General features: G+C 43.6%; 1 protein-coding gene across 2 annotated transcripts in view; it reads left to right on the top strand.

The window, feature by feature from the left end:
• Window positions 1–24,785, top strand: part of LOC122712828 (complexin) — a 238,409-nt gene that overhangs the window by 185,881 nt on the left and 27,743 nt on the right. The window contains exon 1 of one of the 2 annotated variants that reach the window (XM_043932760.1): window positions 4,677–4,704. The exons of the other annotated variant lie outside the window; for it this stretch is intronic. Within the exon in view, the coding sequence (XP_043788695.1) occupies window positions 4,692–4,704 (13 nt within the window). The 5' untranslated portion in view covers window positions 4,677–4,691. Of the gene's footprint in view, window positions 1–4,676; window positions 4,705–24,785 lie in introns of those variants that run through there. 2 annotated transcript variants of the gene reach the window in all.

Raw genomic sequence — 24,785 nt, 5'->3', positions numbered from 1 at the left:
TCCAGTTTCCCTAACAATTAGCCACGAAACATTCTCACGAAACTATATGTTAAGAAGTAGCAACTCCTTGAAAGTGTAGACGAGAATTTTACTCTAAAATTCGCGATCGTGAATCGAAGAAACGTGTCGACAACGCCAATTAATGATAATTAGGTCGAGATAGCAGAAACCAAGATCTGAAACCGCGATCGAAACTGACCGAAATCTCGAAATCGATCCTTCGGGACTTTCCTAGCCCATAAATCCGATAAATATTTGCCCAGGACGAAATTCGTCTGTAATTCGCCATCTTGCGCTGATTTGGTCCGAGTATTTACAGTGGTGGACGAGTTCATCACTGTGGCCGTCTGCCCCGCTTAGTATTCCGAAACACGGATTGCCGGTGTGTTCCATCAACACGTCTATCGTTATTAACGTCCGCAATTACCGAAACGGCTTAATATCCCCGGCCACACGAAATTATCTCATTAACGTGACGGTATTGCGATCGCGGTTGCGACAGCATTTCGAAGAAGGCAATATACCGCTTGTTCCGCGTATGCACGCGATGCAATATCGAGGCAAAATGTTGACGAAACGTTGGCAAAGATTTTGCAACGCGTCCACCGTTCAACGAAATTCTTTCCATTCGTTTCATATCATTCTAAGCTATCTTTCCCCTCGCGCGATCCGATCTTGCGTCGAATTCAGCAACAAAGGAAGCGGGGGTGGGAAATGGTTTTGAACGTGTTTGGGACGAATTTCGGGAGCGGAGTCGGAGTTTGACGGTGCAGGCCGATCAACAGAACGAAATTAAACCGTTTGATCGGTTAGGGGCGTGACTCGTGTCGTAGTTTCGATTCAACCAACACGAGGCGAAAATCGATGGGTTTTTATGCGTCGAGTGTTAAAAAGAACGCGTGTTGTTAATATAACAACGCGGTGAGTGGCTTTAGTAACGAGCGGATAGCGCAAATATCCATCCTCGGCAAAATACAAAATTTATTGTGCGCACAGTATATTTATTGGACGGGGGAGAACTCGAAGGTGTTAATCGTCGAGAGATCAGAGATCTCTTTCGCGTATTCGATCGCGCGTGCAGATAGCTTCGATTCGTCGTCGCTTCTGATGTTGGAAGAGTAACGGCGATGATCGCGGCCAAAGATGATATCGATACCATTGATTACGATATCTATCCATTCTACGCGCGGTTTCGATGTCCAAATACTATTCGATGTCACGAAGAGCGAATCGATTTATGGAATTACCATGAATATAATTAAAAGGCGACGCGTATGTACGTATATATATATATATATTTTTTTCCTTTATATCGAATCGATGAAATTGGATCTTGCGATTCCAAAAAAGAAAAAAGCTGTGTTTTATAGTCGAGGAAAAATACAACGAACAGCATCCCGTCGTCGCATTAATATTCATGACGAGCATATATATGTTTCTTTCTTTTTTTTTTTTTGTTTTTTTTTTTAATCACTTTCGATATTCATTCGCTCGCCCTCCCACTCAACCATCGCATTTTTCAACGAAATTACCTCTTCCCTTCATCGTAGGTTCGATGAATTTATTTTTGCGCCTCGTTCCTTTCTCCGCCCTCCCCACTCTCTGCCTCTTTTTTTTTTTTTTTTATCCGGTCCATTTTCCGAGATTCGACACAGACGGGACCGCATAGCGTGCCAGATTTTTCAAATATTCGATCGAGTCGAGGAGGAGCCGGGGCCCATAGCGCAATTACGCGGTCGGTCAATCGAAAAATTCGTCGCGTTAAACGCACCTGGTCAAAAGGATCTGTCTAGAGAGAGAGAGAGAAAGAGAGAGAGTTGAACGGTATATCGATTCCGCGCCGCCTTTAAACCAGAAAAGAATTTAACGTCGTTTTATTCATTAAATCGCCATCATCGAAACCTATACTCGTGTTTTTTTTTTTTATTTTTTTCGAAGAATAATCAATCAAACGACGAATCTCGACACGAATCTCGTTCTGAACGTTGTGCAAAATTTTGCAACGAGCGCGTTCGATTTCTTTCTCCTTCCGTACTTTCATACGTGTTTCTTCGAGAAATATCTCGAAAGTAAATTCAAAGGACTCGTCCCTCGCTTATTCGCCAAATTTACACGAGAAGTTAAACTTCAAAGTTTCTTCGCGGGCAATTATTAAATCCAAGAAAAAAAAATTCCAAATTTTCGTCCTTACGCCACAAAAAAAGAGAAACACATTAAATTTACAAAGGCAAACATCTTAATCCCTTTTCAACGTTGCTACTTTTTCTTTTTTCTTCTTCTTTTTCTTTCTTCTTCTTTTTCTTCTTCGTTACTTCTTCGTATTCTTATGCCACGTTGCGAAACAACGGCAAATCTCGAGGTTTCTCTGGTTTCTTTCCCAGGAACCAAGTTTTGTTTTTTATTCACGAAATTAAATTCAAAAAATTCCTTCGTTCACTTATCGCGTCAAATTCACACAAGTTCCAACTTCTCTCTTCCCTTGCTCACACGCTTTTTCTTTTTCTTTCTTTCCTTTCCTTTCCTTCACGTTTCCTTCTCGACACGAGCCAAAGCCAAGCCAATCGAATAATTGGGATTGAATTCAAAAAATTCGCGCAAAGAGGAGAGATCCCCTTCGAAGGAAGCGGCGTGAAACAGGGACAACAGGGAAAGTCGATCGAAGACAGAGGGGAGAGGGAGTAGTAAGATTTAGGCGAATCGATGTTGCCTTACTTGTTTACTCCCGAGTGCTGGGAACGGTCTATGCATTATTCAACGACCGCTTGTATTTATCAAGCCGATAGCCAGCTCGAGACCTCGTGCACACACGAGGGCGGAACACGAGCGGAGCACGTCACTACCAGCCGGTCGCGTAAACAGGTGAGAGATCGCCTTGCACGCTCTCTCTCTCTCTCTCTCATCTCGATTCTCGAGCAAGTGGATTGCCGATGTTTATGGATTCGACCACCTTATACAGGGTTTTCAAGTCCGCTCGGTTTACGCGCCATAAGTCAGCAACGCTTCGCTGCTTTATCGCGAATAACCGGATCTCGGCATTTTCCTTTCGTCGAGTGGATGGAGAGGATGGAACAGGCTACCTCTGTCCATCCTCTTCTCCTTCTCCCCCCCTCCCTCCAGTTGTTGCGCCGTTTGTTTTCGAGAATACTGTCCTCTGGTTTATGGAGTTCTTTCTTCTTTCTCGCGGTTCTGATATTCGAGAGGTAAAGGAAAACATGGAAGATTAAGGAAATTAAGATTATTTTTTGGATCGATTGAAATTAGAGAATCGTATAAAAAATTATTTCTACTTGGAAATAACGATGTTTTGTCTCGAGTGTTTATTTCGAGTTTCGTGTACCGTGCGTACGAATGGAGGGGGATAGCAGAGGACGAGACGAAGGAGAATAGGTATACGAAGAGGAAGGCGTACAGGGAGTGGTACGAGGCTTGATAAAGGCGGACAACGAGTCCGAGCGAAAGAAAAAAGGGAGAAAGGGCAAGTTGGACGGATGAAATTCTCACAAGCTTCCGCAAAGCTTCGAGAAGAGTCGAGAAATAGGAGGAAAACGTAAAACCGCGTTCAGCCCCCTCTTAGATATCCGAAAATGGCATCTCTTTCCGCCCAGTGCCGTTGATGGGACGAGGATCGTAGGCCCTATTAACTAGAAACCGCGACTAGAATCGTGTTCCAAGTAGTGCCAATAAATTACATCGCTCATTAAACGTGGCTTGTATGCGGGAATATTCGTTAATGGGTCGGAACGCGTGCGTTTCCAAGACGCTTTCGCGTTCGCTAATTGCAATTTCTCACTCGAGCGCAAAGAGAGAATATCGCGCCCTCCATTCGTTTCGTTCCAAAGCTTTTCTCGTTTTTTCCCTCTTTCACGCTAGTGTCGCTTCCCCCTCCCTCCTACTAGAAACTTTTCATCCCTTACGTTTCTTCCATTTCACTTGCACGAGAGAACCACGCGGCAAGGATCGACATCGAGCTTGCGTATCCTTTTTCCTTTCTTCCTTTTTCCCTTCTCGTCAAACATCGAACAAGATTGGATGAATTTTCCATGAAGTAACGACGATAAGAGGAGAGAGAGAGAGAGAGAGAGAGAGAGAAAAAGAAAAAACTTTTCCATTAATCCCGATCGTATTAACATTCGTATTAACCATAACCCCCCCCCCCCCCTCCCCTTCTCCTAATGGAATTAAATCATTGGAAACGATTTCAAGAAACAAGCGTCCCTCCCCCCTCCCCTGGCTGTCGTCGATTTATCTCCCTTGGAAAGAAAGTAGAAAGGCAGAGTAACCGTAACCCCTTCTATCGCGGATGCGTGGAAACCCTCCTCTTAGATTTTCTCCTCTTAGAACCCGATCGCGTCGGCTCCGCCGAGTCCCGTGGAAATATTAGGCGCGGGCTGGTTCTCGAAACGGGGCGGAGGAGGGTGAGGGCAACATTTTTCCACCCCTCCCTGTCCATCGAGCCCCGCTTCCCGCTTCCATCGTGCAAGCACGCCCATCTAAGGCCACCGGGTGGGGGTCTCGGTTCTTGATAGGGGACGCGGGACGTGGTGGTGGCGGCGGCGGTGGTGGTGGCGGTGGTGGTGGTAGTGGCGACGGTGGTGGTGGTGGTGGTGGTCGGTGCTGGCAACTCGAGTCCGAGCGAAACGGCGCCAGTACTACTGTCGCCAGCATCACGAGCGCAGCCACGAGGCCGAGTCATGGACATACTGGGTATGTCCGCTAGAAAGCCAAGCATGCACTACTTAGCGTCTTCACTACTTGCTCTTGTCGATTGTATCGCGGCCGCTGTATCGTATTATATATAACCGCGCTGTATCAAAAGCTGCAAACATCGAACGGTGTGCGATCAAGGTTGTCACCGCGGCTTCACCTTCCCTCCGCTCACCGCAATGGCGATCACCATCGATCCATCGATCGTAGTAAACGCGAAACAGAGAGCCTTGGAGCCTGTCCCATCGCGTTCGTTCGTTACTACGATTTAAGAGATTATAATCGTCGCCGTCCATTTATACACCCTTTGTTTGTCACGAGTCGTTGTTGTACGAGGCGGTGTCGCTTTACGAGGGGACTGGCTCCAGAATAAGCGCGCCACGAAGCACCTGCCCCGTAGCAGCGAACGAAATCAGGTATTTCTTCATAATACGATAAGCATAATCTTTCTCTCTCTCTTTCTTTCTTTATCTTTGTTTTTCTTCTATTTTTATTTCGCACGTTTCGAAATTTCGAGGTCGTTTTTTTTTCTTTTTGTTCTCTTCTTCTTCTTCCGAAAATGAATGGATTTCTGGATGGAAGAGTTTCGTTTCTGTGTGTCGTTTTGATTTGTCAGTTTCGAAGGAATCGTGTGCTTGCATCGCTTCGATTTCTGGCTTGGATTTTAAGCGTTTCTGCTTGTGAATATTATTTTCGTTGTAAAAATATATCCATGTATGTTCTCTTCCCGATCGCCGATCGAGCTTGATTACCAACCCGATAATTCGATACTCTATCCAATCCACGCAATGCAGCTTTGTAGCCTATTGACGATCCCCCTTCAAACGCGTACCGTACCAAGTCGTGCTCCAAATGCTGCCAATTTGGAAGGAAAATGTTGCGTCACGTTGCAATCAACCAATCAATCGAGTATCTAACTCTTGCTTTCCCCAAAGAGAGGAGAATAGAATTTATTACCCCTCGATTATTCAACGCGCAAAATTTCAAAATTTCTTGCGATCCAATTCGCGCAAAGGACGAAGAACAAGCGTCCAACGCAAGCGAGCAACACAACCCCCTACAACAGTTTGTTTTCGCATCGTTCAAATCTCTACAAATTCAAGAGAGGGGGGGAAAAAAAGGAGAAAAAAAACTCGACAACGCCGTTTAGAAAAGATCCTGCGAGTTTCTCTCGCGGATAAATAAATTCGAGCTCCCTTTATCTCTCGAGAGTTAAAAAGATCGGCGCACCACTACTCGACTGCGGTTTCTCCTAAAGAAAAAGAAAAAGAAAGAAAAAGAAAGAATAAGAAAAAAATCCGTGCTCTCAACGAAAAAAAAGATCCAAAGATTTTTGTTTTAAACAAACATCGTCGCGGTTAAAATTCTCGCGCAAATGTAAAATATTCGAACTTTCTCTCTCTCTCTCCCTCTCTCTCTCTCTCTCCCTCTCTCTCTCTCTCTCCCTCTCTCTCTCTCTCTCTGTCTCTTTCTCTGTCAAAGATTCGTTCGATCACGGGAGAATTTTCAATGTTTACGCGTGCAATTGCTCGTGACGACTCGGAGGTGCTGGGCAACGTTCTCGCACTCGACGTTTCCTTTGCTCGAAAACTCTCTTCCTCTCGCTCTCTCTCTCTCTCTCTCTCGGCCATTCCCATTCTCCTCTTGTGTTTCGCAAATACGAGGCATAAGTACTCTCCAAGGTGTCTGCCTCGCGCACACCGAATACCTTCCCCCTCCTCTTTCCCCGTTTTTCTTTCGAGAGATCGAAACTTTCGTTCGAAAATGGTTTCCAACCTCGATGAAAAGTATCTCGCTCTATTCTCTTTTCTATTTTTCTTTTTCTACGTTCGCCGCGTGAGAGAATTCTTCGAAAAATAAAAACTTTCCGACATTAAACGTGGAATATATAAAAGAGTTACGGACTACGAATATATATATATATATAAATATATATATATATATATATACATTTGAGAGCAAAAAAGGAAGAAAAAAACTTGGTCGAGCTGCTCGATCGAGGAAATCTTCGTTTCTTTAACTCGTAATCATTCTCATAGTCATAGTTTTTCCATTCTCGACAAAATACGAGAGAACAGTTCGTGAAAGGAGGGGAAAAAGAATCTGTAATATCCACTCGCGGAAAAATATACTCTGCAAAATTTCATTTCGAAACGTTGGACAATTTTATATCGGTCGAAATAAAAGAGGATTTCCAGAGAGAGAGAGAGAGAGAGAGAGAGAGAGAGAGAGAGGGAGGGAGGGAGAGAGATTCGTTATTAGCACGGGTTCGGGCCGTTCATGCACGATTGTATTTCTGCTGCCAGCCTCGAACCCGGCCGGCCTATCCTGACCCGCGCAAATCAATATATTACAACGAGTCGTAAATAACCCGTTGACAACCCGGCCCAATATCTATCCGTTTGTTCGTGGCGCGTGTTAAATCTGGTAACACGGCCCACCCGTTCACGCTCTAACTCCTTGTAAATTATTACGGGTCTGGCCTCGCGTCTGGCGGAGCGGGTTCGCGCTTTAGAGAGGAGGGGGAGGCCTCGATAAATATGCCAATGCGCACGGACGAGGGGTGGGGATATTTTCGAGAGGAAAAATCATCGATGACAAAATTTGCCACTTGGATAAATACTGTCCAAAAATTTTGGAAATTTTATTATTCCGATATTTCGTATTGCAAGAATCGGTTGACACAGTTTTACATTGAGACTTGTAACGTGGAAATATTGGAACGAAATTGGAAGAGTCTAGCGTAGGAGGATACGCACGAGTAGATGGGTGTACGGTATAAATGTTTGTAACAAGTGCAGGAGAACAAAAATGGAACGTAATCCAAAAATAACTTTGCATGCTAATACTTGTATATACATATATATATATATGGAAAAAAAAACTTTCTTTCTTCGAATACATTTAAAGGTAACTCGCAAGAGACTTTGATAACTCGCAAGAGACTTTGGTAATTCGCAACAGTTACTTTGAAATAAAATAAAAATAATCTTGCTCGAAACACAATGTCTGTCCACTCTCGAATATATATATATATTCGTTCCTTGGAAAATTTGATGACGCGATACGAGATCGTGAAAACGATACGATTCCCCTCGCCCACGTTATACTACTAAACCTATAATAACAATAATATATAATAATTAAAAAAAAGTATATATTTCTCGAATTTTTATATTATTTTATATAATATTATATAATATTTTATATATTATATAATTTATATAATATTTTATATATTAATATTTTACTCGATTCAATCGACTCCGGCTTAAGTCCAGCGAAGTCGGGAAATGATCGATCGTTAAAAATCGAACGAAATATTCGCGGGGCCGGTGATAGGGGGAGTAGCAAAATTTTCGCTTATTCGACGAAGCTGGTCACGTAACGAGCGCGAATATATGCAGAGCGGAACGCGCGAAATCGATTGTCCGCGTGGAAAGAGCCTGCGAAAAACGTGACCGCCGTAAACAAAGTCCATTTGGCGGGCGGAGGAGGGGAAGGGGTGAAATTAATTTTAGAGAGGCAAGCACGAGCGAGAGAAAACCTGCCCTTCGAAAATCGGCCTCTCGTTATACACGGGAGGGTGGCTTTAGGCTTAGCAGGCAACGGGATTTTGAACGGGTGCGGTTCGTTGGCGGCGAACAAACGGGAGGGATACCGTGCAAAGGGTAATTAGGGGGAAGATTTTTCGCCACGCGTTCCGTCAACTGTGTCGAAAAAATTCGCGCTAGGCTTTTCGAGGAAGGAGACAAGAGAAGCTCGAAAGTTTTCGATTTTTTACAATTTTTTACAAATTCGAAAACGAAATTGGACCAAAGTTTTTTTTTTTTTTTTCTTATTATCGTGATGCACGGAAAATAGAGGATAAGAATCGTCGAAGATAAAAGTGAAGTAAAGTATTAAAATATATTTTTAAATTAAAAGGAAAATCAGATCTAGTTTTCGAAAATCTAAAGATACTCTGGAATACGTATTTTCAATAAAGAATTCCGATCGTTGGAAAGGATGGAAAAAATTAGGGGATTATCGAGGGATTAAAAGGAGAAATCGATATCGAAAACGTTAGTTAATTATCATCGTGTGGCTCTCGTTCAAACTTGAACCACATTCGGATATCGAAATTCAAATTCAGTTTCCGGAGAGCAGATTGGGGACCCTGCTAACGCCCTTCCCTCTGTAGTTAACAGAGAGTTAGCTTACCCTCATCCGGTTCTATCCATTCGTCGAACAATGTTATCCATTGTGGATTTAATTGGGATCGCGGGTGAAGACGAACAAATACAACGGCGTTAGTAGCTGTTACTACTTTAAACCGTGTTTCCACGAAACAAGCCGCATATTCTCTCTCTCTCTCTCTCTCTTTCTCTTTCTCTCTTTCTCTCTCGAGATCGAGATCGACCCCATCCTACCCCATTTCCCTTTTTACGACGTAATGAAACTTTCGTTTAACGCGGTAAACGCCGCCAGATTCTCGTCCCACTTTCTCTCGCATAATCTCGTCGATTCATCGAGGAGGGGAAAAGAAGAAAAAAAAAAAAAAAAAAAAAAGGAAAAAACAATTCGACACCGGGTATTCAACCGCGTGTAAAAATAATTAAGCTATTCGGTCGTTTGCGCTTTTGAGGGAAAAAAGGGAAAGAGAGAGAGAGAGAGAGAGAGAGAGAAAAGGATGATTTTCATTCCCCTCCTTTCCACGTTAATGAACGGAAATATTCACGCCGTATGCCGTGCGTGTAATAAAGAGTACGCGTTCGATGTTTCATTGTTGAATTTATCGAGAATTTGCAGCTGGGATTTCGAGGCGGAGGGATGCGTATTTGTATTTTGCGGAGAGATGGAAAAATTTTCTCCTCAATACCGATCCGAACTGCAAATAATTTAATTGATTCGAACGATATGCAATAGAACTGGTGGAAATATAGAATTTCGAGTTTATATACTCGGATGCGAATTCAATTACCGCAAACCGGATCCGCAAAATTACTCTATTCCTCGCCTCTTTCGCGGCTCTTTCCTCCGCGCACAATGTTTTTCATCCCCCAGACTTTCGAATCAATCGGTTATCCTTCACTTATGCTAGATTATAATATAGGATGTTTCTCAAATCGTATCGAATAATTATTCGAAAATTTTAACGTATTTCCAACTCCTTAAACTCTCTAAAGCTGTTTTCCCTCTACCCTTGAAACAGTTATTTTGAAAAAGTTATTATATGAATTTTTTTCGAGTTGCAATTTCTCGCGTATTAATTACAACTCTCTCGAGATTCTCTCTATACTTATCCACGTAATCCTTTCGCAATATCTCAAAGTATTTTATAAATGGATAAAATTAAAAATAATAAATACTTTTTTTTTTCAAAAATCCCGAATTCGAAAAAAGTTTTATCGATGGACGAAAGAGAAAGAGTGTCGGTGTTCTTGGAAGAATAATCGAGGCGCGATGGATGGATGAATGGTAATTAGCGCGCAGGCGGTCGTAGAATTCCGGGATAATTAATGACCGGTGTGACAAGCGCAAAAAGACGACCGTTATCGACGACCGTCGCTGCCTCGTCGACTTTCAATCGGGATTAATTTGATTTCACCGACAATAACGGGTAATTACAAGGGAAAAGGAGGCGACAACCACCGTAACAAACCAGCTTCCAAGGGATATTCCATTAATGAACCAAAGATCGATGCCTATACCCGCAAACCGAGGAATTAAAGATTCCAAGATTCCATCTACATCGAACAAAGAAAACCTAATGGAGACTCGGTTTGAGAAATGACGAGGGAATCGCAAAAACAATTCCCGTGATTTGCGATCGAATGATTCTTCATATTAGATTCATTCTTCGTTGCTGCAAAGTTCCCTTCTCTTCTACCTTTCGATCATTCGAAGATTTCGAGATCGAAGATCACAAGGGATGAATATAATTTGAAAATAAAAAAAAAAAAAAAATATTGAGAATTGTTTCGGATATAATTTCACGAGTGCACACTGGAGAATCACTCTCGTCTCGTAACATCTCTCCACTCGAAAAAAAAAAAAAAAAAGAATACTCTCTGGAATATTTTTAGAGCATCTCTAGAGAGAGAGCTTTTTCTCCTCGAGAGTTTTTTAAACGTATCCTCGTCGTTAACGAGAAAAATTGTTGATCCGTCGTAATCGAAACGAAATTTGGGCAAAAATTTGCTCCAACGAATCGTAATAATAATTCGAAACTCGGGGAAACTCGCCAAGATGGATTCCTTCACGGAGTCACGCGCGTGCCAGAATCGGTTAATCGGTGTAGATCGAAGCGACCCGATACCGTTCACGCGAGAGAACTCGCAACTATACAATTAATCCTCGAACGTGAGGATTATCCTTATCCCATCCTAGCAATAATTCTCGCTGTATTTTGCTCCGAGCTAGTCTACCCGCGCGCTTATCGTGCTTCGACTACTCGCGAATAATTTAAAAAAGATTATCTCTCCCCCCTTCCGCAATCGTTTAACTTCCTCAATTCCTTCTCCCAAAAAATGCGAATAATTTTTAATTTCGTTACGCAAATTTCTTCGCGATTAATTAATTAATTATCTCGTTATGTATAAATAATTTCTATTCTTCGATTTTCTCGCGATACGATATGCGAGAAAAGGCCGATAAAAGTTACGTCTGGAATCATATCCTTTTCAGATGTCTATTAGAAAAAAGCGTGGGGAACCGCGGTCAATTTTCATTATTCAAAATTCTCTTCCGATAAAAATTTCATTCTGATCAATTTCCCTTGTTGAGCGTGAAAATCTCGTCGTTTCGTTCAAATTTATATTAATTTTTCCACGCGATTCTTCACCCCCGAGGTGAGGAGAGAAGGCGTGTCGGATAGTGGTTAATTCGTATTCAAGGATCGGCTTTCGATCGGCCGGCAAGCGATCCCCAAACGTCACGTGTCAGATCTCGGCGAATTGCTGAGGTTTCCCTTTGACCGACCTCCAACGGTTGTGCGTCACAAAAAATAGAATCTTTACGTGCACAAGCTGGCCTACTTCTCCCTCGAAACGGTCGGAGCTTCAAGCATTCGCCGTTGCTCGCAAAAGAGACCCTTCACGTCAGCGGTTCGCATCCTCTGGCAGAAAAAAAAGAAAAAAGAAAAAACAAGGGAACGATATAACGTAACGTCGTACCTTTCGAATCCCAAGGACAAATAACAAAAATTCGTATTTTCATCGTTAGAAAAAAAATCCTCGCGTGGATGGATGTAGAAATTAGATATTGAAAAAAAAGAAAAAAGTACATGCAAATATTATTTTCCAATATCGATAACGAAAATGAGCATCTCCGAACAAACACGGAACACGAGAAAGGTTATTACACGGGGTTATCCATCGTTGAATCAACGATCCCATCCATCACGTGACGCGCTCTTATCACGGCCACGCAATATATCAAACACAATTCCCCCCTCCCCGGCCCAAATAAGATTTCAAATTTCCCGTTCGCGTTCGCTGGTAACCACTGGCCTGTGCCGTGTGACCCGTATTTTTTTAACGACGCTTGTGAACGAGTATCGCGATAAGCGGTGGCTGCTTGAATACAGCTTGATCCTAGCGGCTAGAAAAGCTCAGGTGAAAATGAATCAATCCTTTTTTTTTTTTTTCGCCACCATCACTTCGCGACACTTCGCTTCGCGAGAAGTTGAAAAAGAAATCGACCAATCCTGGAGGACACGCGGAAGAAAGAAAAACAGTTTTCTCCTTTCGCCTGAAAGAAAGAGAGCTCACCTCGCGTATGGTAACCGGCCTATAACAACCGGATACGATTACGGAGGAAGGGGTCCAGAAAGCGGTCGAAAAGCAATGGCTAAAAGAGGGGAAAACACTTTTCTCCCGGATGGAAGAATTAAGTTGGACTTAACTTTCGGCTAAGCTGCTTAACTCGAGACCTAAACTTCGTTAATCGGATTTTTTTCATATCGAAACAGTTCGAGTTCGATTTTTGCCTGCTTTTGCGTTTTCCTATCCGGGGCGGAATAAAAGGAACGGTGTCGTAATTAGCGCATTAATCGGAATACTCGGGGGGAGATGGATCGAAGATGGACAGGCAATCGTTACGTTGGCGCTAATCGACTCGTTCGAACTCTTTCGTCCCTCCCCCCCCCCCTCCCCCTCCCCTATTTCTTCCACACTTGTAAGCGTTCCCTCGTTGTATTTTCGTAATTTAAACTTGGAACGTGGATGGATTTGCAAAGGTTTCCTCCTCGGTAATAAATGTGGCTCGAATAGATGCGAAGAATATTCTCGAACATTCTTTCTACGAGTTCTTTTTACAAAATACACTCGTATATCTCTGTGTCGTGAATACGAACTTTGTATTTTATTACTTTGCTCTTCTCTATAGTTTTTTTTTTCCTTTTTTTTTTTTTTTTGAAATTTGAAAGAATTTGAAATTTGAAAGCTTTTCTTCCCTTTTATTATTTTTCTTTGCGGCGTCGCTATCCGCGACGTCAACTTTTTCTTTCTTCTTCTTTTTTTTTTTTCTTTTTTTCTATATCTTGAGAAATGAAAAAATCCTGGATAGAACGAGAATAGAATCGTGAAATGTTTCGTTCGAAGGAAGAAGAATCGGTGGAACGTCTTCGAAGTAATTGTCAAGCGTTGGCTGCTTCCTCTGTTTGCAATATTAGTCGAACGAGATGCTTGACCCACCTTGGTACCGCACTCGAGTTTTATCAGCGGCAAAGTCGTGTAACGTGTCGACATCTCTCTTTCGCGATAAGCGTTCTCAAAGGGGTTCTCGTGTTTTTCAGTTTGCGCCCGTGCTCGTAAGCCACGTATCGCGTGCGATACTCGTTCCAAACACCATCTTATCTGGCCAGATCCAGCGGAGAACAACGCGAGAAACGACACGAAAAACGGCGCGGTAAACGTTGACCAACCAACGGGGCGATATTTAAAAAATGGCTCGATGCATCGGCGGCCAGCCCCCTTTTTCTTACGTATCTAGGTTATTGCTCAACCCAGTTTCCCCTAGTTTCTTACCAAAGTAATTTCTCTCTCTCTCTCTCTCTCTCTCTTCGAAACAAAGAGTTCCATATTTCAAAGAAAATATCGTCGTCTTTCCATCGCGAAACTCAAGATATTTCCTTTAACGATAAAAGTAATCGAAATTGCGAATCGAAAGCGTGTATCGAACAAGCCAAAAAAAATCGTCGAATATCAATATCAATCGATCAATTTCCTTAATTAAAAATCTATCCGTAAATATTCAAACTGTAAATCTTAAACAATCTGAATAAGAAAAGATTTAAAACGAAAGAGATGATTCCGCTGAATCCGCTCGACTGCTGAAGGCCACGCCTCGTTCGAGTCGAGGTGACTCGATCGGATCGGGTTAATTAGGTGGGAAGGATGGAAACGTGTCGAACGAGAGTCGGGCGTGAAAAGCGAGCGGGCTGCCTCGGCAATTTCGCGGAAACTCGAGACAGAAGTTGGGCAGAGTTCGGGAGTCGACTTGTTGGGAAGCGGAGCGAAGATGGAGAAACAGGAATTACCACTCCATTGTGCGGTGTCAAAGCAACCCGATCCCCGCAACGAGAGATCATCCTCTCCCCTTTTCCAACAGCCGAGTTATCGCCCGCTAGACGGAATCGGTGGGAAGAAAAGGGGTTACAATCAATAGGACTAATTCTAGGACGGGCCCTGAATACGTAGCGGGCTACTGGCGTAACTTTGCCACGCTTCTCGTTTTGTATCGAGTTTCCAGGGGGTAATTACGAGAGACGTCCACGGGGGAGGAGATGATTTTCGTCACATTCGAGAAGGGGGAGGGATAGGACGCGTAATTGGAGCTGAAGGAGGAGGAGGAAGGGATGCATCTCGAGACGGTGATAAACTTTCGAGATGGCGGGCCAGAGTTTGCATCCTCTCCCCCCTCACCACATCGAAATAGGAGAGGCGAGGCTTCTCGTCTTCTTTGTTCTTAACGAAAATGGAAATGACTCGAGGAGGGGGGGGAAATTTTAAGGGGAAAAGTCGAGAAACGGGGCGTGTAATCCCTTGCTTCGACGGATGGAAAGTCGAGTTTGCGAGAAAGAGATGCGTGACGAAAGAAAATTTTAATACCAGGGAATAGGTTGATTGGTTGATTCGATTGAGACAATACAAGAATGAAGATACAAGTGAGAAAGGATATATATTTAATAAAGGAATAAACTTACGTAGATGTGAGTCGTGCCTTTAGTTCTACCATGCTGAGCTCACTCGTCGCTCGAGAATGATCGTCCAATGGCATCCAATTAAATATATGTGTCGCACGAGTTCGAAATCAAATTGGCTAGGAATAAAAACGTGACAATAACAATAACTTCTGTTCGCGTAAATTCGCGTGAAAATATTTTTTTCCTTCCAATTAAATAATACCTTTCCATCGAATCGAATCATTTTTGTAAACCGTTTCGAACGAATCTGTCTCCCAACTGCGATACCATCGACAAATCTCCGACTTCTCGTTTTCGATGCGACCCTTCGAAAGGGAAAATATACGATCCGAATTCCTAGTCGGCGGAAATTTATTCAAAGTTGGGGCGTGTTCGCGGGACATAGTCTCGAGTCGAAATTATTTCTTCCCGGGTAAACTCCATCTTGCCCATAAATAAGGATATCTCCTCTCCGTGGAAATATTTCAATCCGCGAGGTCTCGCGGAACGGAAAGCGATCGGCTCCTCGGCCGGGCATCCCCGAAGCGAGAAAAGAGGGAAGAAGGAGAACGAGTTGGAACGCGATGCTCGATGTTCGCGCCAACTTTGTCTCAACTGGATCGACGATAAAACCAAACCCGTGGAAACTTTGCTCGGTTTCTCCGGAATTTGCAAAGTCGTTCCCGTTCCCTCACCCCTGCGAATCGATCATCCCCCGCGATACATCTTTCATGCGAAAATCTCCACTAATCGTATTCCACTTTTTCATCCATATACGTATATGTATATGCCAGAAAATCTTAAACGATGATAACTTTCCGAATTTTTTAAAAATTTTAAGTTCAAGCTCGAAAGAAGTTCGATGTTAGATTAATCGGGTTTTGGAGGAAATTTATCCCGTCCGGTTTAAGAATTCTTCGATGGATCTTATCAAGTTTCCTCTCGAAAAATAACGGGATGATTAAAAAGTCGGTTCGAAGGAAGAAATTGTTTTTCGAGAGCGAGAAGAATGGAGAAGAAATTTCGATCGAATCTGCGACCGTTTTCGAAGCGAAGGAAATCTGTGATCGAATCGATTTCGAAGCGTTCGGTGTCTATTTATACGTCTCCGTGGACGTCGGTTAATGCGAATATCCTGATCACGTAACGAGCAAACAGAAACGTGAATTCCATTAACGAACCATCTGTTCTCCACGGAGATAGAGTCCAAGTTCGGCCGACGTCGATCGATTCGAGAGCAAATTCTAGAGATGCGGTTAATTATGTCAAAGTGGCTTAATCAAGACTACTTGACTCGCGCTTATGCCAACCGTACCCTCACCGGCCCGATGTAACCGTGTCACGTGAATGTCAGACCAGTTCTCTCTGCCCGGTTATCGATTACTGATTACGATCCGGTCATTTAAGACAATGGGCTCGCCATAACTCTCCACCGATCATCTCTCCTCTCCCTCTCCTCCCCCTCCCCCATCGATCCACTCCTGTCAAAGGGGAACCGATCTTATCGAATTCGTGCGAGGAAATTCCCAAATTTCCTGTGTAACGTTTCTATTTAATTACCGGGATGATAACGGAGCACCACCGTTCGATTCACGCGATTCTTTGAAACGTTCGATTTCGAGCATCACGTCACGTATGACCTCGCATCTTCTTCCATCGATGATTCGTGTCAGCAATTCGAATTAAACGAAACATTCCCAGAGTGAGTCAAAATTACGACGATGATCGGTGACGCGATACTAGCGCCACTCGACCATTAACTCCTAGCTAGTTATTATTCTCGTCCATATTGTTCACGTTTATCCACGAAAAATATCCTTGAGAATGTATATTTCGAAAAAGTTTCGCCTCGAAACGCATTTATTCGAGCAGGCGATAGAATGTTATTTAACAATTTAGTTATTCGAAATTCATATTGGAGAGAGGGAAGATTGGGATTAAAAGAGCTCGATAAGATCGATAAGGTTGAATTCGATCCTCGTTTCCCAGAGAGGAATAACTTCGAATGACTTGCTTCGTTATAATCGGACAATGTTTTATGCATGGGGGGGAAAAAAAACCGATCCAGACACGATTCGTTCCCCACTTTTCATCCAAAGCTTTCGAAGAAACGATGAGAAAGGGAAGATGGAGGGATGAGAGCGATTCGGCGGGAAAACGAAATTTCGAAAAGTCGGATTTCGTTCGCTGTTGAATCCGATTTCGATGCAAATCTCCCACTTCCAGGCGTAGTTTTCGACGAAATCCTTCCCGAGGATTATACCGCACGCTCGCCACCAAGGATAATGCGGTACCCTCTCCTCTCCCGTCTGATCGAAAACCGATCGCCATAGAGGAAAACATAACGTATTCCAATCGTGTTTCTCTCTCTCTCTCTCTCTCTCTCTCTCTCTCTCTCTCTCTCTCTCTCTCGAAAGAAAGAAGAGAAAGAGAGAGGAAAAAGAGAAAAATTAACGAGCTCGCATTAGTACAAATCGATGCGAAACGATTCGAGTAGCGAGTTGTTTCGCCGATTCGATATACGCGAGCACGATATTTCCTCCATATCTTTCCCTATCCCCTCTCCTCTCGCTCCCCCTCTCTATAAATTTCCAATTCTTCCCGAACGGTTCAACGCCGGCTTTAAAATTGAAAGCAACTATGAAACGGGGCGGGGAATTTATCGGCGAAATAAAAGAGTGGCGGTTTACGAGGGGGTGATCGGTGTCCGTGGATATCGCGTCCGGGCACGAGAACGGCTCGTTAGAAACATCTGCACAAGCTTCATGACGGGAACATCAGCTTTTACCGGAACTAGTCGCGTCGTCGGCTTAATTGAATCTACGTTTAATGAAAGTTTACACACGCGCGCGAGAAAGTTGCAACCGAGCAACGATCGGTGGTGGGCTCGAATTAAAATTGTAAAAAGAGGGATGAGAGGGATGAGAACGAAAAAACGCAGCGGAATTTTTTCTTTTCTTCTCGAAAAAAAAAAGAAAAAAAAGAAAAAACGTTGCTTCTACGAGAGATAAATCTGAAGCGGCGGAGGTGTCGCTCTCGTTGTTCCGACGACCGTTCTCGTGCTCTGTCCAAATGCGAAAAACGAGGCGTGCATAAATCTGGTTTGACGGGAAGCTCGTCTCGTCGATCTCGAAACGTATCGTGTACACGTGTATGCGTGGGCATCGTTATCGAATCCATTGATCGGATCTGCATTTTAACTGGATTTTACAAGACTTAACCCCGATACAGCTTGACCAAACCAGCGTGAAAAGAGACGTTCGTTCGAGAGGCGAGCTCCACCGCTGTGTAATCTACGTGTCCCACCGCCCGTTTCCAATAATATGGCGTTTCCAATCATCGGTGTCGCACCTGACGACCAAACAAGGTTTACGCTGATTTCAAAGGCATCCGCCTGCAAGACCTGCAATCCGCCTGCCTCCACCACTTCTCCATCCCCGCTATTCCCCGCTATTTCGGATGGATTAAGGGTTAGCAGGGAGAAGCGGAGCTTCTGGGCCGAGGAAACGAGGGGATTATTCGCCTCGGCAAGTGAATTTTCCAGGCCAAAGAGAAGGGAAGGGAAGAAGACTTGGAGGCGAGAATCGGTGCGAAACTGCGATCGCAAATTTGATTCTAACCCCCTCCCCCATAGATCCGCCTTCTTTCCCGATCCCCCGACCCGATAAATTGTCATCGAGCACGGAAACAAGTTCGTATTCCTCCGCCCGGGACGAAGCGGAAGCGCGAGAAGAGAAAATTCGATCAATCCCGGCTGCGTTAATTGAACGCGATAGAATACGTCCTCGAGTGAAGGACCGCGCCGATACCGACTGCGCGATTCTTATTTATTCATGGGAAAAAAAGGGACTCGCGTTCGTTCAATTTCCAATAACAGCCACGTCACTTCCAATACAACGTGGAATAGAGAGAGAGAGAGAGAGAGATAGATCGATATATACGGTAGCAGACAGTGGCTGCTTCTTACTTACCGCGACGACGGGATCGGATCTTTACGCCGTTTAAAAGGACAAATATTCTTCTTCTCTCGCAACTTTTTCAAAAAAACGAAAGCAATGGTTTTTCCTCTCGAAACGAGGAATTCGAAATTTCGATTCGATTTCTTTCGAGAACGCTGGTTTTCGATAAAAAAATAAATGAATAAAAAATTAAGCGATGCAAAGAACGATTCGTTTCTTACTTACGGGCCAGAAATGGTACGCGGCGGAGGATTATTTCCAACGTGGAAACAAAACGCGGGGCCGGGGGATGTGGGTTAATGCTGGAGAGAATACTCGCGTATATCCATTAAAGCAGTGATACCTGTTCGCAACTTATGTAATGTAATTTAGCACGTGCCGCTTCCACCCGAAACTACCCGATATTCCTATCCTCATTAGCATCCACCTCTCGTGTATTTACTAAAATGATTGGTAGCGGGCGAAATTGGCTGCTCCTCCAAATCCAAACCTCGCTCGAAAACGTTCGCCCACCGCCATCGCACCACCTTTCTCGCGAGAAATTTCGTGACCGAGCACGATGAATTGTTCCGCAACCTAGTAATTTACTCTCTTAACTCGCCTCGAGACGAGTTCTCCTCTTTCGCTCCTTCTTCTTCTTCTTCTTCTTCTTCTTCTTCTTCTTCTTTTTCTTCTTCTCGTTCAACCGGATAATTTTCCGCACGTACGTGCCGCATCTTGACCCACTTTCCAATTTCTTCAACACTATCTCGTCGCGGTGATGTACGGTGTCGATTTGATAACAAAGCTCGAGTATCTCGTGATAATTTCGGGCAATGAGAGAGAATCTTTTTCACTTCTTCGCGATAAAGATCTTCATGATAAAATAGTTTCATTTCGAGATAGTTTCATTTGAGAGTCATCCAGTCGGTGATGGAATTTTTATTTGGCATTTAAAAGTCGAGGAAGAATTAATAATTGTAATAGAAAGAAAAATGGTGGACACTTTTACAGGTGACGAGAAAAGAAAAATTGGATATTTGGGGGAAAAAATGTCACGTTTCTCGTTGATAAAGTTTCGCGATTGATCAACGATTAAAAGAAATTAGATATTTTTCAATCTTCGAGCAGAAAGAGTCGCATTCGAGGGGTGCATCCGTGGAAACCGATTCGAATTCAATCTCATTTCGCTCTGTCTGTCGACACAATATTATAATACCGTAACTGTTTGATTAGCGAGGGGAGCCTCGAAATTGATTGCGCTTCAACCGGTTGAAATTATCGCAAATACACAATATTTAAAAGATAAACACGTGGAATCGAGTGAACAAGATTTATTAATTACACATTAATTGGACGAATGGAATTCCCATCCGGCAAAATATATTTTTCTTCTTTGGAGCCGGATGCTTCCACCCGTATCGTTATGCGCAGTAATTAAAATCACCCTTCGACAAATAAAACCGCCCTTCGTAATCCTCCGTCCTTCTCTTTTCCCCAGCTTTCGAAATACCTGACCTATCCCCTTTTCCTTTTTTTTTCCTTTCCTCTCTCTCTCTCTCTCTCTCTCTCTCTCTCTCGTGCGTTCTACACGATCGCGTAACGTGCCAACCGAATATCTTACACCCGACATTTTCACCGATCCTACGATGTCCTTACCTCCCCCTCCGAGAGGGAGGGGGAAGAAGGAGGAACGATGAAATTCTCAGACGATTGCCGGAGAATTTCATTTTATCAGACAAAAGTGTTGAAACCCGCATACCTGACCCCTCTTCTTCCATTTCTCCCCCGTCTCGTTGGACGGCAAGAATTCGCCCGTTAGAGTGAGAGAAAGAAAAATCGAAAAATCGTTCGCTCTTTCTTTCTTTTTTTTTTCTTGCCAAAGTCAGAAAATTCTCTTGGCGGAGCTATTTAATCACGATGGAGGACGGTTCGACTTTCGGTCGAACGATGCTTCGGGAGGAAATGCTTCGATCTCTTTGTCTCGTGATCCCCAAAGCAGTTTACTTTTATTAATTAATGAATTTAAGTTCCGTTTTTAATTGTGACCGTAAAAAAAAAATTGTCACGAGACGGGATAAAAATTTTCTTGATTCAACGTTCACGTGAAGAGAGAGAGAGAGGATTGGAAGCATTGTTGCTTCCTTAAATTTCTCCTTTAACGTAGAAAATATTTAAGATAAAGAAAATATTTTCTCGTATTTGGATGGAAACGATGTACCGAATCCCAACTTTTTTCGGTCGAGGGAAAAAGTTGCTCCTGGTGGCGACTGGATTTTTCGCACTTGGCGAGCTTCGCCATTTTCCATCGCGGGCCGCGAAAAAAGTGCCGTTTCGTTTGAAAAACGAAACCGTTCAACCGTTCTCCATCCGTTTTTCCAAATATCGCGAAATTCGAAAAAAACGAACGATTCATCCTTCCATTCATCCTTTTTCAAGCCTCGTCCCTTCCACGTGCATCGCAGAGTTAAGACACGCATTTCTCTCCGTCGAGAACAGGCGAATCCAGCCCCGCTGTCAAACTGAATAATTTTTCACCGGTTCCTCGAAGAATTCATTAATTTCCCCCGCGAAACCGAATCGAAACCAAACCTCTCTATCTCTCGCCGATCTCTCCTCCATCTTCCTCCATCCTCACTGACCCGTCTCGGCCTCCACGTTTTCAATACCCCGACGATGATTTAAAAGCGGGCGCGATGGAGTCATCCACCGCCGTTCCTGGTCGATATTCCGAGCGAGGAGAGGAACGAGTCAACTACGAGTCTCCCCTCCCCTCCCCTCCCCTCCCTCTCTCCCTCCCTTGTTCGCATGTAGGCCAAGAGTCAGCTAGCTTTTTGTTCCGCGCCACGCGGATCATTACGCGAAACGATGCTAAATCCGGCTTTCGAGGGAAAAGAAAAAAGAAAAAAAAAAAGAAAAATAATAATTTCTTCTTTTTTCCCCCTTTTCCCACGGTCCATCCTTAATGATTACGGGCGCCTCTTAAAAAAAAAAAAAAAAAAAAAAAGAGAGAAAAAACTCCATCCCTCCCGGCATGCACGCGGCTATGGTTATAATTAAAGTATACATTCCCTCGTCGCTCGTTCGTCACCCCTCCAATTAACGTTTGTTTATTTATCGCCGAATTATCACCGAGGCGTGTCCGCGTTCGCAACGCAGGATACGTGACGCGTAATCTTGGCCGCGTTGCATCATCATCATCACCCACCAACGCCGGTGAAAATCGTTCTAGCATTTTTACGCGAAGAAGAGTAGAAGAGGCGCGGTTCAACGAGTCGCTCCCTCCTTCTCGTTTTCAATTCCAACACACACTTTTCGTATGGGAAAAGGATATAAAAATATTGTTCTCGGGGTTATTTCATTTCGGAAAAATTGAATCTTGGTCCTCGTTGGCGAGTTTTTTTTTATTTCGTTTAAGAGAATTCTTGCGTTTTTCCTCGAGTCGAGTTGAAGAGTCTTACGTTTCCAGGCGATTCGTTTGCACGATTAATTATGCGTTCGTTAAATAATTCATTTCTTTTTTTTTTCAACTCGAAACGTTAGTAACGTTCTTCCCCAGAGAGACAAAGTTGAGAAAGTCGAATCTTTTCGAACAATTTATCGTTCGTACAAATTTTTATTTCCTTCGACGAAATAATCGATGTTTCGCTGTCACTTTTAGACACATTTTAAGAAATGCGAGAATGGATGGATGGACGAATTGATAAATCGAATATAACCCGCGATCCAAATTCGCGAATATTCGATACACGTCGGTGGTTTTCTTTTGGAAAAAAAAAAAAAAAAATGACCTAATTCTTTCTCCCCCTTTTTTTTTTTTTTCGACGAAAACTCACGGACCAACAACCCGCGGAATATATAAAACAAAAGGGAGGACGAGAGAATTTCGAGAAGGAGAATGCGAGGGGGAAGAGGGAGGGGCGAAAAAAAAAATGGAAAAATCCACGGCTCGCGATTTTTCTCGAGCGGAGCCGTCATTGTTTTTCGTCCGCGATCCAAACGACAACGACAATATGGAAAAGTCGGGACAAATTCACCGGTGTTCCCCGCTGGTAACGGGTGAAAAGGGGCGGGAGAAAGCGGTAGCAAGTATAAAGGGTGCAACGCAAAGGAAACAACGGCGGCCTCGACAGTCATCGGTAATCATCCACGTGCCGCGGTGAAATGGAAACCAACGAAAACCAATCTCCAACCCTGTAACCCTTCCTCCCCTCCCCCCTCTCCCTTTCTTCCCATAATTCGCGTAGAAATTCGCGTTTATCATCGATCGATTATCTGGCTAATCTCTCGAATTCAAATTTTTTCCCCCTCCTTTTTATTTTCATTCCCCCCCAATAAATCGCGAGAATGAACGATCGACGAGAATTTATGCGAGGGGTGGTAGTAAAAGAGAGTGAAACTTAATCCTCGAAATGTTGTTAAACGGGGCGGAAGGAGAACAGTTGCAGAATTAATTAACGTTGATGATAATTAAGGAATTATCAAGAATGAAAATGAGAAGAAAAATGAAGAAACGAGTAGGTTGTTGGAGTCGTTAAGAGGGAGGGAGGGAGGGAGAAAGTTGGGGGAAAGATCGATGAGACGAGACAAAGTAAAAGTGTGGATCGTTGTGCGCGTTCAGTTGACGGTGATCTCGGCGCCATGGCGCGAAACGACAGCGGATCCGCTGAAAATGTCGGCGCAAATGACAATGTTCCTCCTTCGTCGCTCCATTTGCACCGGGGACAATTGTCCTCGTTCGCCATTATGGCCGTTCTTGTTGTACGATTGCACCCGGGAGATGATGTTCCGCGTAGATGAGCGGCGCCGTTCGTAAATCGAGCCAACAAAATGACGCCGTGAAAAACTTTTTTTTTTTTCTCTCCTCTTTTTCTTCTTCTTCTTCCTCCTCTTCTTTTTTTTCCTCTCTCCTTTTATTTTCATCCTACGACCATTTGGAGGAATCATTTGCGCGGTGGAAGGAACAACCTTGGCGAAAGAATAGCCCGGATAATCGTACTAGAAGAAATATTACATGGAAGTAAGTATGGCCGAGAGGAAGAGGAAGAAGAAGAGGAAGAGCGGAGGGAAAGGATATTCTCGAGTCAAAGGAAATGGAACTTTTCGATAAATTCTTTGATCGAAATTAGAAAGTATCGAAGTTTCGCTCGATTCGAAGGGGGGACAGACGATAGTTCGATTTACGGGGAACGCATACCAATTTCTTCTTCTTTTTTTTTTTTTTTTTTTTTTTTAAACCATCGTTTGATCCGGCGAACCGACCGGGATCAGGTTTGACAGGATGAACTAGGCCAGGCCGAATTCGAGAAAATGGAAGAATGGCGGAGGATGGAGGGACGGGCGGAGATCAGTGTCAAGTGAAATAAGTAAATTTAATTAAAGCCCGGCATGATGGATGAACGAACGAACGAACGAACGAACGAACGTACGGTCGAGTGGACAAAGAGATAAGTGGATTTTATTTTCATCCCCCCGTGTGGAACGAATTTTTCGAGAGGCCGCCGTTCGTCCGCTCCTCCGCCCCCATTCTTCGACGAGGGGGGAGGAGAGTCGAAGAGCTAAGAAATGGAGATAAGAGATGGACGAAGGAAAAGAGAAGAACCGTGCGATAATGCAAACTCATCCGTGGCACGGTGTACAAACGATAAGATAAAGACGCTTAACGTGCACCGGCCAAGCGGAGAGGAACGATTAAGTGGCGTAGCGTTAAAAACCAACTAGCGTAATTAATTAATCGGACAAAGCGCAACCTACACGTACATACATATATATATAAAAAAGAAAAAAGGAACGAAACGAGCTTTCCAACGATAATACGCGAGTTGTAACGGCCTCTAATTATCTACTCTTCGCCTGCAAGGGAAAAAGAAGCAATCCGGACAGATTTCGTTTCGATGAATAATTTGCGAGATAAGTTGATCCAACGTGATAAATGGGATTACGACGATTATACAAAAATTTCTCGCGAGAAAAGA

Source organism: Apis laboriosa, unplaced genomic scaffold (assembly GCF_014066325.1).
Source record: "Apis laboriosa isolate Shangri-la unplaced genomic scaffold, ASM1406632v1 scaffold21_cov150, whole genome shotgun sequence".
Lineage (NCBI taxonomy): Eukaryota > Metazoa > Arthropoda > Insecta > Hymenoptera > Apidae > Apis > Apis laboriosa.
The sequence above is the reverse complement of the archived record's forward strand: the minus strand, read 5'-3'. Positions and strand labels throughout refer to the sequence as shown.